General features: G+C 47.0%; 1 protein-coding gene across 1 annotated transcript in view; it reads right to left on the reverse strand.

Moving 5' to 3' along the window:
* Nucleotides 1-14,490, reverse strand: part of CDK5RAP2 (CDK5 regulatory subunit associated protein 2) — a 146,294-nt gene that overhangs the window by 112,383 nt on the left and 19,421 nt on the right. Inside the window, 7 exon segments of the mRNA XM_084820774.1 lie at nucleotides 1,782-2,000; nucleotides 3,301-3,393; nucleotides 5,915-6,034; nucleotides 7,285-7,338; nucleotides 9,291-9,435; nucleotides 10,894-11,048; nucleotides 12,823-12,946. Coding sequence (XP_084676900.1) covers nucleotides 1,782-2,000; nucleotides 3,301-3,393; nucleotides 5,915-6,034; nucleotides 7,285-7,338; nucleotides 9,291-9,435; nucleotides 10,894-11,048; nucleotides 12,823-12,946 — 910 coding nt within the window.

Below are 14,490 nucleotides of genomic sequence, written 5' to 3' on the forward strand. Positions count from 1 at the left end.
CCGGGGTTTGCCACAACTTGTTCCACAGTGAGACACTATGGTCATCCTAACCCTAACCCCTACTGAACTCAGTGAGACTTACTTCTGAGTAAACATGCCAAGGGTTGTGCTGTGCATGTGTGGCACTTGTCCCAGACTTCTCTTGCTACCCCAATTGTTTGACAGAAGCTGATGATACTAAATAACACTTAGCCATGTATAACACTCATGGGCTAAAAGGGCAACACACATTTGTCACCAACTTGACAGCCACCCTGCAAAGTGGCTGATCACCATGTTGCAGATGGCGAAATGGCTGATGTGGCTTGCATAGGGCAACCTAGGAAGTTCACTGCAGAGGCAAAATTCGAACTCGGGACTTCAGGATCCAGAGCTCAGCGCATCGGCCATTACATTACACCAGAAATCCCAGTGATGTTACCTCAAACTGGCACTAATATAATGGATTGAGTACCGCTTGCCTTCTACATCAGGAGCGGGCAATTTGTGGGCCTCCAGATGTTGTTCGACTGCGGAGGGCCACAAATTGCCCACCCCTGTTTTAAAGACGCAGCATAATCCATTCGGCGCTTCTCCTACAGAAACTTTGCTGGCATAAAGGGAAGATGTCCAAGAAGAGTCTGCAATGGGCCATGCAATGGGCCATGCAATGGGCCATGCCCCGGGCAGCCCTTTGTGGCTGCACCCCACGACCTGCAACAGGGTTTCAACCTTCCCGCAGTAACCTTATCAGAAAATTACTTCTTTTTTAAAAAAGCTGGGCTCTCCAACTTCAAAGAAGAACATCAGGCCATTAAAATATGCTTTGAAAGATCCATATATTGTCCCTTCTTGCATAGTGAGTCCAACGGAGATTCTGCTACAAATTCACAAGTCCCTACCTGTGGTTTCTCATGGAACTAAAATGGCGGCGGGGGGGTGCAACTTGTATCTAAGGTACAACGTGTGTCATAGTTACTGCACAAATTAAGAAGATCAAGACTTCTCAATGTTCAGAGTGCATCCAGATGTACTAGGGAAAGGGGGGAGGGGCCTATTCCTTTGGGACTCCTCATGAGCACAATGATTTCTCTACATTTTGTACTCCAGTGTTGACATCAAAAAAAAAAGCCACCAGCGAAACGTACGTGCAACATGGCCATTCTGAAAGGCACACATCTCCAAACCACTGCCATTTGGCCTTGAGTTCACCAGCAAAAAAAGGACTGCCAGCCTTTCAAAAGGAAACACAGCCATTTCTATAAACGTTCAATGTGTGGATATCTGAACCGAAAGGCAGAACGCAATGTAAGGAGCACCCTTGCATCAGAAACATCAGTTGTGCAGCTCCTGAGCACAAGACCCACCAGCCCCTAACCCGGTCTAAGGCGTCTTCCTATGTTCCAATGCTGAAAGCCCATGAGTTTTAGCAGGAAGCACACAGAATCAATAAAAAGAAGTCACCCAAGTGACTTTTTCAGAACAGTCTGAAAACGTCAGGGGGCGGGGGCAGTTACGGAAGGCCCTCAAAACAAGACCTAGTTTTTATTCCCAAAACTGAAGGTGGTGGCCGTAATAGATATGCTTGCCATGGACTGGATCCAGACTTGGTCATATTTAGGTTCCATTTAATTAAATGGGTCTATGCCAGGTACGACGAAGCCTGGATCCAACCCTATGTTTGCCGGAAAAGAGAAGAAAATCTATTCATTCTCAACTCATATTCATCTCTAAGAAATTATACACTATGCACACTACTTTCAACTCAATTCTGAAATATGGAAGGAAAATGGAATATTAACATTAATGGTTTTGTCGCTTCTACTTTTCTGCAGCTGGGCTTCCTCTAGTTCCTTCACCAGCTTCTCCCTCTCAAGATACAAATCCTTCAGTTCTTGTTCGGTCCTCTTAATTTTCCTCTGGAGTTTACGGTTCTCTGTATCTTTGGTCAGGTTTTCGGAATGCAAGTCCGCCAGGATGTTTTCTTTTTCTATCAGAAGCGTCTGAGAATCCTCGGCTCCCTAGAACAAAAAGCAATGACCTTAGATGGTGCAAGCACAAGCCACGCCTTCCCATTTGTTTGTTCTTCCCACCTTTCACAGTTCTTCGATGATATACCCACCTTCCATGATATACCCACCTTCCATGATATACCCACCTTCCATGATATGCCCACCTTCCATGATATACCCACCTTCCATGATATACCCACAGTTTTTGGGTAGGAAATGCAAGACAGCCCCAGGAAGCCAAATTATGGTTTGCGGAAGAGCCAAGCCACAAAAAAATATCCTACTCAAGCTTGCAGAAGAGCCAGGTCATAAGCATGTTAGGAATCCAAAAGGAAGGCCTGTAATTAGCCACTCACTCAGGGTGAGTAAAGTTGCCTCCAGACTTCTCAAAGTCTCTACTGTATAACACAGGGCTGAAGATGAGCTTTCTGTTTATTCACATCTAGCCTTAGAGCTGCAAACTCTTATCTAAGAGAAAGAAGGAGCGGTGGCCGCAGCCTTTAAGCAAGAGAGGCCAGTTTAACAGTAACGTCACCTGCCCTTCCAGCTCCCACCCTCTTTGGTTCTACAGAGGGAGCTGCAGAAGTGAGACTTCAACATCTCATTCTCACTGAGGCAGCCAACCAGGGTCCAGGCTGTACTACTTCAGACACCGGTGGGGCTCCCATGATGGACTACTGCTCATACATCTCTGGCTATTAGGCAGTATTAAATAAATAAACACTGAAAGAAATCATTGCACGCAGAAAGCTAGTATGTCAGGGGACAGGCTTTTACACTTCCCCCAGACATATTAGTTATCTATATGCAAGGCATTCCATTTTTACATGGAGGAGCATTCCACTGTACGAGCACCACCACTACCCCCGCGCCACGCACACACTCTCTCTCTCACACACACACTTGCATTCTGAAGCGGTACAGCCCACAAGTAGGTCAGCCACTTCAGGGAGACATAAGTCACAGTAACTTCCTGAAAATCTTGTTCCTACCAGCCACAAAAGTGCAGTTACATTGTTTATCATGTACACAGACGTAACTGATCTAGGGAGGATACCAAGACTCACTGCCTGGGGAGCCCAGGTGGGGCGGGGGGCATCCAGAACGATACGTGCCTGCACCGATGTGTCAAAGGAGGACAAGTTATCTGGAGCTGAGGGAGAGGCAGAGAGCCAACCACACCTCCAAGCAACAACATTCAACAATGCTATTAACTAATATCACCCATTCCAAAGATCAGCCAGCAGAGAATATAGTTTCTGCCTGGGAATACTCAAAGGAGCAGCCATAATAATCCCTGATGTCTTACCCTAAATTTCTGCATCTGAGCTTTATGGATGGCTTCTCTGGACTTGACCAATGAGGCATTTAAACCTTCAATTTCAGAAGTAAGTTCTTCATTCTAAAAACAGAAAGAAAAAAAAGAACGAACGAACCATGGATGCAGAAACACAAGAGACAAGGGACGACGACATGTGAAAAGGGACGCCAGCAGGAAGAGAGCGTCGTGGAACCGAGAAACCCTCCCAGGAATGCTGGGAGTTGTCACTCAAAGCATCGGGGGGGGGGGGGTACAATCTTGGAGACAGGCTATAAAAGTGACTAACAAATCCATATACAGAATGTCTAGCTTTCCTCCACAAGCATCCATAGGAGCTGAAGCCCCTTCCTCCCTTGGATCGTGGAGTGTTTAAGGCATTAAGTCCTATTCCCTAAAATGGTACCCCTTACTGCTGGAGCTCACAGGTTGTGTGATGGTTTGGGGGTTGAATCTTACCCACAACTCCCTTCCGCGTGGCATAATTGCCAGCTGCACAACCAGCTCCAGCTCCTGCATCTTGGCCATAGAGCTTGAAATCTTGTACCTCCAAGTGTCTGTGGGGCCAAGCAAGTATTGAGAGAACTCGAGCCCTCCTGAAAACCTTAGCAAATTAACTAGTGGAATAAGGGCTCGGTACTATGATGTTTTCCTAAAGGAAATCAACCCTGAGTGCTCATTGGAAGGACAGATACTGAAGCTGAAGCTCAAATATTTTGGCCACCTAATGCGAACAGAAAACTCTCTGGAAAAGACCCTGATGCTGGGAAAGACTGAAGGCAAAAGGAGAAGGGGACGGCAGAGGATGAGATGGCTAGATAGCATCACTGATGCAATGAATATGGACTCGAGCACACTCCGGGAGAGAGCGGAGGACAGGAAGGCCTGGCGTGCTGTGGTCCATGGGGTCACGAAGAGTCGGACACAACTTAATGACTGAACAACAACAACTATGATGTTTAAAGGTGTCTGAAACTTAACAACAGCTACTGTCCCACAGCAGGTTAAGCTATTCCTCTAAACAGTAACCTGGTGGATCAGGAGGCTGGCCTTCAATGTTCTCGATAAGCACCAACATTCCCTTCTCTCTCCGTGGCAGAAGACCAAAATCCAACACCTAAATCAGCCATGCCCAAACTGGTGCTCTCCAGATTTGTTGGACAGCCACTCACTGGCAGGGAAGAGTTGGCAAGAGGAGTTGTCCAGCACATCTGGAAGGCTGATCTATATAAGAACGCACCTTCCAGCCTCGTATCGTATTCGGTCATTCTTTCAAAACACCCCTTAGCCTCCAACTCCAACCCCCCACGAAACCTCCATCTTCCAAGCAATATACCACCACTGCCTTCATACCCTGCTTGTGGGCATCCCAGAAACAACTGGATGGCCACAGTGAGAAACAGGGTGCTAAACCAGGTGGCCTCTCAGCCTGACTAAGCAGGGCTCTTAATCTTTAAGTCTTCATCGCATGCCTGCCTTTTGCTTCCCCTCAATCTATTTCTGAGGTACTTGGTACATGGTACATCTGGTACATGGTACATCTGGTACATGGTACATCTGGTACATGGTACATCATGGTACCAGGTACATGGTACATCTTTAAGTCTTCATCGCATGCCTGCCTTTTGCTTCCCCTCAATCTATTTCTGAGGTACTTGGTACATGGTACATCTGGTACATGGTACATCTGGTACATGGTACATCATGGTACCAGGTACATGGTACATCTTTAAGTCTTCATCGCATGCCTGCCTTTTGCTTCCCCTCAATCTATTTCTGAGGTACATGGTACATGGTACATCTGGTACATGGTACATCTGGTACATGGTACATCTGGTACATGGTACATGGTACATCATGGTACATCTGGTACATGGTACATCTGGTACATGGTACATCTGGTACCAGGTACATCTGGTACCAGGTACATGGTACCTCATGGTACATCTGGTACATGGTACATCTGGTACATGGTACATCTGGTACATGGTACATCATGGTACATGGTACATGGTACATCTTTAAGTCTTCATCGCATGCCTGCCTTTTGCTTCCCCTCAATCTATTTCTGAGGTACATGGTACATGGTACATCTGGTACCAGGTACATGGTACATCATGGTACATCTGGTACATGGTACATCTGGTACATGGTACATCATGGTACATGGTACATGGTACATCTTTAAGTCTTCATCGCATGCCTGCCTTTTGCTTCCCCTCAATCTATTTCTGAGGTACATGGTACATGGTACATCTGGTACATGGTACATCTGGTACCAGGTACATGGTACATCATGGTACATCTGGTACATGGTACATCTGGTACATGGTACATCTGGTACCAGGTACATGGTACCTCATGGTACATCTGGTACATGGTACATCTGGTACATGGTACATCTGGTACCAGGTACATGGTACCTCATGGTACATCTGGTACATGGTACATCTGGTACATGGTACATCTGGTACATGGTACATCTGGTACATGGTACATGGTACATCTTTAAGTCTTCATCGCATGCCTGCCTTTTGCTTCCCCTCAATCTATTTCTGAGGTACATGGCTTGAGTGCATTTAGCAGGAGAACATAATCCATATACCTCATTTTCCTTAGTTTTCAAAGCAAGGGTTAATCCCTGGATAGTTTTGTCCCGTTTCAAAGCATTCCTCTTTTCGACAGAAAGCTCCGTCTCCCGTTCACAAAGTTGCTCCTGAAGTGACTAAAGATTAAAAAAAAAAAATCTGTACAGCGATGCTGGTTCAACGCAAATGCATGCACTTTGCATATTAGAGCAGATGAGATGGTAAACATGTTTCTGGGCCGTTCCCACTTCAGACTGAATGAAGGGGCTTGCGCAGTTGAATGTTTCTCCACACAGGGAAGAAAAAAATCCCTGCATATAGAAAACTAGCATGTAAGGGAGAAGGCTAACGTGAAATGATTCTCCCTGACATCCTAGTTGTCTAAGTGGCTTGGTTACCTGAAGGATCATCTGCTTCCATATATACCTGCCCAGATCCTAAGATCATCCACAGAGGCCCTTCTCCAGGTGCCCCTGCCGAATGAGGTGAGGGAACCCAGAGATCCTCTACTAAGAGGACCTTTCCAGTGGTGGCACCCCAGTTGCAGAATGACCTTCACAGAGAAGTACACGTGGTGCCTACATTGTGGTCTTTTCCATGCCAAGTAAATACCGTTTTTTCTTTTCCCAGGCCGCTTAGCCCTTCAGTTTTAAAAACTGTGTTAGTGTGTTCTTTATCTTTGCACTGCTACTGACTTTTATCTTGGTTAGTAGTTTGGTTTTATCCTGTTTTAAACTTAGGATTTCATGGTTTACTGTGTTATTGTATTTTATGATTTTAAGCTTTGCCTTGTAAACCACCCAGAGAGCTTCGGCTAATGGGCGGTACCGAAATGTAGTAAATAAATAAATAAAAATAAGTGTGGTGACTTTTGTGTATTGAACAGCAGCCAGTCATCCCCTGCACCTGCAGAGATATAGACACAGATCGACCACCATATCTGCTGTTTGTGAGAAATAGGCCTGAGTTCTCCTGACCAAGGTGGCCCATCTTTCACCTGTCCTGATAAACTGAAACTAAATTCTGGTTGATTCTTCCTCCCGGCCGCGCAGGGGAAACAGAGAGGAGGGAGGAATGCTCACGCCAGCACGTTGTGTGGGCACATTCCTCTGCTTGTGCAGACAACCCTAAATTATCGTTCACATTAACATGCCAACTCTCTCATATTTCTAACAGAAAGAAACTTTCATATCAGAAGCTCTCTCCTCCTTGGATTTAAAACAGTTTGGAATCAGCAATGGGCTTCAGCTCATAATATAACAAAAGGATATTTGTTAAGAATGCTCTTCCATCACATCTTGGCCTGAAAATTACAAGCAGGAACTTCAGAGGCACCTTCCAACAAACAGCAAATAAATACTGCAAGGGGGTGGGATTTAAAACATACCTGAATTCTTTTTTCAAAGTCATGTTTCTCATTGCCACATTCTGTTCTGAGAGCCTACAGGAACAGAACAATGTGTTTTCACTCCAGCATAAATCACGACCTGCAGATACACCTCGGGTTCTCTTATTTCTGGTCACCGTAATAAAAATGCGGCATGTGAAATCATCAGGACTAGACCTTTGAAATACAAATCCCAGGCTTAGTGAGCTATGCCCTCTTCCTATAACTCCCAAAGTTTATAAAGCGGGTTGGCCATGTGCAGACATTCGAAAGGACGAATGGGATGGAGAGGAGGGCAAAATAGGAGCAAGTGTATACTGATGCCATAGCAAAACAAGTAGAGCCCCTGTTCTGCATGCAAAAGATCCCAGGTTCGATCCCCCAAGATCCTGCTGAAGCCTTGGAGAGCCGCTGGTGATCAGTGCTGGCAATGCTGGGCTAGGTGGATCAGTGATCAGACTCAGTATAAAGCAGCTTCCAACCTTACTGTGTAGACTTCTGCAGAAAACTCATGGGAAGTTGAAAAGGTGTTGTCATTGTTGTTAAGGATGGTTGTGTTTTAACTGTCTTAGCATTTTTTAAATCAAGTAAGATGCTCTGCTCAACCATGGAGAGGAAAGTGAGATTAAAAAGAATGCTTTAAATGAAGTGCCCCTCCCTGACTAAAGGCGGCCACCGGTGAGACCACATCACTCCAGTGCTGAAGGAGTTGCACTGGTTACCAGTTGTTTTCCGGGCCCAAATCAAGGTGTTTGCATTGACCTTTAAAACCCTATAAGGTTCCGGCCCAGTCTATCTTAAGGAGCGCCTCCAACAACACCAGGGACACCACTCAACGAGATCAGCCTAAGAAGGCATTCTGTCTGTCCCATCAGCCAGGACAGCTAGGCTGGGGAGGACTAGGGAGGGGGCCTTTTCTGTGGTGGCCCCCATTCTGTGGAATTTCCTCCCTAGTGACCTCCGCCATGCGCCTTCTTTAATGAGCTTCCTCCGAGCTTTGAGAACCTGGCTGTTCAGGTGGGCATTTGGGGTGGGTTAGGGGTTTTTAGAGCAGTGTTGTTTTGTTATGTTGTTTTGTTCGGTTGATTAAGTAAATTCGTCTTGCTTCGTGTTATTAGCGTTGTACGCTGCCTAGAGTGGCCGGGTAGCCAGCCAGATGGGCGGCAAATAAATAAATAAATACATACATACATACCACAATGCTGGGAAAATGCCCCCATGCAAGGACTGAGCATACACACTTCTTTCGTGCTGCAGGGGATCATAAGTGACACTTCTATCCCACCCTTCCTCCAACAAGCTCAGGGTGATAGACAAGGCATCCCACCACCATTCTGTCCTCACAATAACCCAGTGAGGTAGGTCAGAGTGAAAGAGTGACTGGCCAAAGGTCACCCAGCAAGCTTCACGGCCAAGCGGGGATTGGTCTCCCAGGTTCAAGTCCAACGCTCTAACCACCACGCCGCATTGACTCTCTGGTAGGATCTCTCGAGCAGTGGAGAGCAGCGTGCAGGCAACTGCGCTTGGCCTACAGAGGCAGTGGACTTGAGTCAGCAAAGCACCCAGCTCCCACTCAGCCACCACAACAATGGGCCACCCTATTCTGCACTGCATCTCCCCTCCTCCCACCCATGGGAAGTTGGAAAGGGAGGAGGAGCCATAGCTATGTGGCTATGCATGCAGAAGGCTCCAGGTTTGATCCCCGGCATCTCCAGGTAGACCTGGGAAAATTCCTGCCTGAAACCCAGGAGAACCGCTGCTGCCAGTCAGTGTCAACAATACTGGGCTAGATGGACCAAGGGACTGACTCAGTCTAAGGCAGCTTCTTCTGTTCCTTTGTCTGGAGCAGCAGCCCACAGAAAATGGATCAAAATGGAAGAGCAGCATGTCAGTTCAGCTTGCAGACAGCCCGGATGCCCACTGGAAGAGCCATGCCTTCGCTGCTCACCTACAGGAAAACAGTGAAGCTGAGAAACAGGCCTCTCCCCAGAAATCTCCCTACTCACCTCCAGCTCCTTCTCTTTCTCCAAAGCTTGGATTTTTTCGGCCGACCAACCCTCCTCCAAAGACCTTCTCTGCAACTTGGCCTCTTCCAAGTGCTGGATTAGAGCCTCTTGGCTTTTCAGCGACAGACTCAATTGCTCTATATGTCTAAAATGACAACACTGAGAGGTTATGGCACTGGCAGGGAAGAAGGAGTCAACGTACAGCTTGACTGATACACATATGCGATGGAGGGTCTTGTAGGGAGGGGGAGGACTCAAAGCAAAAGGAAGAGCTGACCCCAAACCTGGCCAGCCACCTCCCTTTATTGTACTCCCACACAGTAGACATATTAATAAGGAGCCCAACAAGTGGAGTTAGAACTACCTCGAAATACAGCCCTAACAAATACGTTTCTGCTCACAAATGGCAGATTTTTATAAAGCAGAGAGAAGCAATCTTGTCTGGCAGCATCTGCAAGATAGCAGAAATTCCTGTGGCATCCTTCGCAACTAGCTGACTTATTATGGGCAACTGTCTATTTTAACTGATGCATAAAATTGATGACTTAAGTAGATAGGTATAAAATGTTCACGCACCAGGAAACAAGCCAGAGCAAACTTTGGGATTGCAAGCTCCCACCACCCCTCTTTCGCACTCACAAGTAGGCAATTGGAAGCTTCTGTTTTAGAGTTTAATCTAACCACAGTTCCCCATGACCTCTGAACTCAGAGAATGGTGGTTTGTTTAAACTATGGTTAGTGAAAACAAACCAGGATCAAAACATGGTTTCAGATCCTGGCTTGTTCTCATTCATAGTTTCAAGAAATCACCATGTCAGGAGCGCCCTAGCTGCCTTTTACAGTCTACTCCAATAGCCAACTCAAGACACAGACGAAAAGGATTCTTTTCAAGGCTTTATTCCTTTTACAACTTAATGACTCTTTCAGATGCTAATCACCAGTGACTAAGCAAGGAACAGCACTGGGGAAAGATAGCTGAGTAGCCTAAGCTCCAGGTTAGGCAGTTGGTCCCCGTTTGAAGGAGAATCATAGGAAGACCCTGAACTTATGGGCTAGGGAGAGATCCTCCCTCTTTCCCTTGGGTCCTCGGGACGCGACCGTTGCTTGCACACCAAACGAGCACTAAGCCTCCTTTCCGCGCCCTCCAGCTGTCGTCGCTCCCAGTGTCAGCGTCGAGCATCCAGCAAGCCCCCCTCCCGCACTCTCTTGCTGCCACGGTCACTATCTATCAGGAATGCTGGCAGGAGGAATCTCTGCCAGCTGCTGTGCCTGTGAGGGATGAGCTGGCTCCTCTCCCATGGATTGCTGTTCCTCCTCAGAATCAGAACTGCTCTGGGGTTCTATCGGCTCAGTTTCCACCCTGACACACAATTCCCCAAGTTTGGATATTGTCACGAATAGTTTATAACTGGAAGCGGAAGCTCCTGATAACCTCCTTTGGTGCAGAAAAGAGGAGAAAGCGCACAAGACCAACTTGTTCCATAGTGAGACACCATGGTCTCCTGTTATGTCTGAAGCAGGCCATAGACTGGGACAACCTGGAAAATAAACCCACTTGAAAAGATGAAAACTAAACTGTGCTCATCGACAATAAGGGCCTAACCTGTCTTTTTCTTCTAGCGCAGTCAACACATCCAGATCCTTTGGCTGCATATTTGTAATCACAGAAAGTTGCTGTTCAGCAGCCAGTCTAAGAACTCTCTCCTGCTCCGTCATCGCAAGTGCTTTCTCTGTTTCTTCCTGTGCCATTTTAAGATCCTGCGCTCAGAAAAAAAGAGAGGTACAATGTACAAACTGTCCAGGCTGGGAACATACGCAGCGTTTTCTCAAGCAACATCATCCCACATGGGCTGATTCACACAGCAAGGACTGTAATTCGTGGCGAAGGAAGGAGGCGTTTATCCACCATGCATATATATGAAGTAATTTGTGAACCAAGTGCTCCAACGTGTAGAGAGATCCATCAGTGCGGAGCCCTAGTTTGCAGGCTCTTACCTCTTCATGAAACAGGGACAGGGGGAGTAAAGTGCACAAATCAAGGCTACGAACAGCCAAGACCCTAATAAAAGTGACCAGCTCACACAATGCCTCAAACCCAGGTACCTCCATGTTTTGGACTACATTTGCCATCATGCCTGACCACTGCCCAGGCTGGCTGAGGCTGATGCGAGTTGTAATCCAAAGCATCTAGAGAGTACCCACTTTCGCCACCACGGATTGGCAACCCTTGACCAGTTGAGGTTGTGCACCAGCCAGATGTCCCATGACCCAACTTGGATGTTCCCAAAGTTCCACTTTTCCTGTCCATGCCATTTTCTCACCGGACCCAGCCTTTGCCTTTGGAAAGGATGGGTTCTTCTAAGCTCTCACACATTACTGCAAGTAGAAGGGAGGGGACTCAAACCAGGGCACCCAGCAGTCAGGATGCCACTGACACTTGGCGTCACCTGCAAACCTGGCTCGGCACTGCAGCACAAAGGCATCGGCAACTGCCAGCTGACTTCACAGGCTAAGCCCAGCTCAGTCTGAGCAACACCTCGCTACAGAAAGCAGCAGCTGATGCTTGGTGGCTCACTGTCTCCTTTGGAACCTGACCATCAGCCTGGCCCTGCTATGCCCTTCGGATCCTATTCTGCTTTCTCCAGCCTCAACTTGGCCTCTCATTCACTCATTCATTATATTCCTATACCGCCCCACAACCGAAGCCCTCTGGGCAGTTCACAAAAATTAAAAACCATTAAAATACATTATATAAAATATAAAAACCATTCACACCATGACAGAAAACAAATAACACACAACAACATATATCTAAAACAATTTAAAACAATCAGCCAGTGACAATCAAGAGACTCATTATAAGCTGCCAAATGCCTGAGAGAAGACAGCAGTTTTAACCTGGCGCCAAAAAGATAACAATGTTGGCGCCAGGCGGGCCTCCTCAGGGAGATTATTCCATAAATGGGGAGCCACCACCAAAAAGGCCCTCTTCCTTGTTGCCACCCTCTGAGCCTCCCTTGGAGGAGGCTCCCAGAGGAGTGCTTTAGATGCAAAGCATAGTGTACAGGTCGGTTCATGCTGGGAGATGCGTTCTATCAGGTTCTGTGGTCCCGAGTTGTGTAGGGCTTTATAGGTCAAAACCAGCACTTTGCATTGGGCTCAGAAGTATATGGGCAGCCAGTGCAAGTGGTCTAGAATCGGTTTTATATGTTCAGACCTTCTGGTCCCTGTTATCTGTCTGGCTGCCACATTTTGCACAAGCTGCAGCTTCTGAACCGTCTTCAAAGGCAGCCCCACATAGCACGCAGCATCTAACAACTCTCAGCAGACCCCTTCAGAGACAGATAAGTGACAATTACACTTCCAGTGTTCATCCTGCCTTGGACATACACTCATTCCTCAAATTTTACTTATTTGGGGAAGTGAGGGCTGCTTCTCATCTTACTGTCGAAAGGCAACAAGAGCCACAGAAATCACAGAAAAGCAGTACCGCAAGAAACCGCCAAGAACTCAGTGAAACAGATGGACTTGCCTCCTCCAGAAGGCTTATCCTGCTTGTCAGCCTTTCTTCCACTTGCTGGACTTTCTTCCGCGCCTCCTCCTTCAGACGCTGGATTTCTGCATCGCCCCCTTGAGCCAAGCTTTCCACTGCTTTGCTACAAAGACAAGTGCGTAGATTCCTTTAAGCGGAGAAAATGGTCACCCGAGTTTATTCACCAGCTAACAACAATAACAGAATTTGAAACTCAACATTGAAAAAACTAAAATCATAGCATCTGGCCCCATCACTTCCTGGCATATAGAAGGGGAAGAAATGGAAGCACTGACAGATTTTATTTTCTTGGACTCCAAGATCACCGCACACGGTGACTGTAGCCATGAAATTAAAAGACGCTTGCCCCTTGGGAGGAAAGCTATGGCAAACCTAGACAGCACAGTAAGAACCAGAGACATCACCTTGCCGACAAAGGTTCGTATAATCAAAGCTATGGTTTTCCCAGGAGCAACGTATGGCTGTGAGAGCTGGACTATAAGGAAAGCTGAGCACCGAAGAATCAATGCTTTCGAACTGTGGTGCTGGAGAAGACTCTTACGAGTCCCCTGGACTGCAAGGAGGTCAAATCAGTCAATCCTAAAGGAAATCAACCCTGACTGCTCATTGGAAGGACAGATACTGAAGCTGAAGCTCAAATATTTTGGCCACCTAATGCGAAGAGAAAACTCCCTGGAAAAGACCCTGATGCTGGGAAAGATTGAAGGCAAAAGGAGAAGGGGATGGCAGAGGATGAGATGGCTAGAATATGCAATGAATATGACCGATGCAATGAATATGAACTTGAGCACACTCCGGGAGAGAGCGCAGGACAGTAAGGCCTGGCGTGCTATGGTCCATGGGGTCACGTAGAGTCGGACACAACTGAACGACTGAACAACAACAACAACATAATCACTCTCAGCCTACTTCACAGTGCTGTTGTGAGTATAAAATACGGAGGGAACTATGTACATTATCCTGGACTGCTCAAAGGAAAGCCGACATAAAAAGGTTACAAAGAAAAGACACGTTATCCCCCTTCACGAATCCATCATGTGAAGGGCATCCACACGCCGAAATGAGCACTGAGACCACGATGCAGCTTTTCCACCCTCTCCCCCATCACTGGGTATGGAGATCTGAGCTGGGGAGGCCTGCACACATAGACGTCTACGCTTCTGCAGGAGATGGAGTCCTGTGCAATTGGGATTCCAGTTGGGATGGTGGTGCATACAAAGAGAGGAAAATTCTGGTCCTGGAAATGTGGGCTCAGCCCCAGAGCAAGAGAGAGGTAACACTATGAGCAAACCCCGGGGAACGGGCAGTGTGCCAGGTAAACCCTAGGAGGATCTTAAGAGTCAATACAGCAGAGTGTCCAAGTGCATTGAGTTCCATGGAAGCTCTTCGCTAAGAAATCTCTCAAAGGGGGACTAGGCTAGGCGCACCGAGGAGGCAATGGCTTAGAGTGTGACCAGGATGGGGCAAAACAAAGGATTCACAATAGTCTGGCTCTGGAGAACAAATAGAAGCCTAACAGAGCTTGCTGGCTCCTTGACCGAGTTTCAGCTGGTGGATTAAGCATGGCAAACGCTAGACTTCCATGGGACAAACAGGTAGAGGCTACCCAAAGAGAGAATGCAAAGGATGCCCAACTTCAATTACAAT

The sequence above is a fragment of the Heloderma suspectum genome, chromosome 14 (genome assembly GCF_057233095.1).
Source record: "Heloderma suspectum isolate Gila_16-S chromosome 14, 16-S_ref, whole genome shotgun sequence".
NCBI classification, from domain to species: Eukaryota; Metazoa; Chordata; class Lepidosauria; order Squamata; family Helodermatidae; genus Heloderma; species Heloderma suspectum.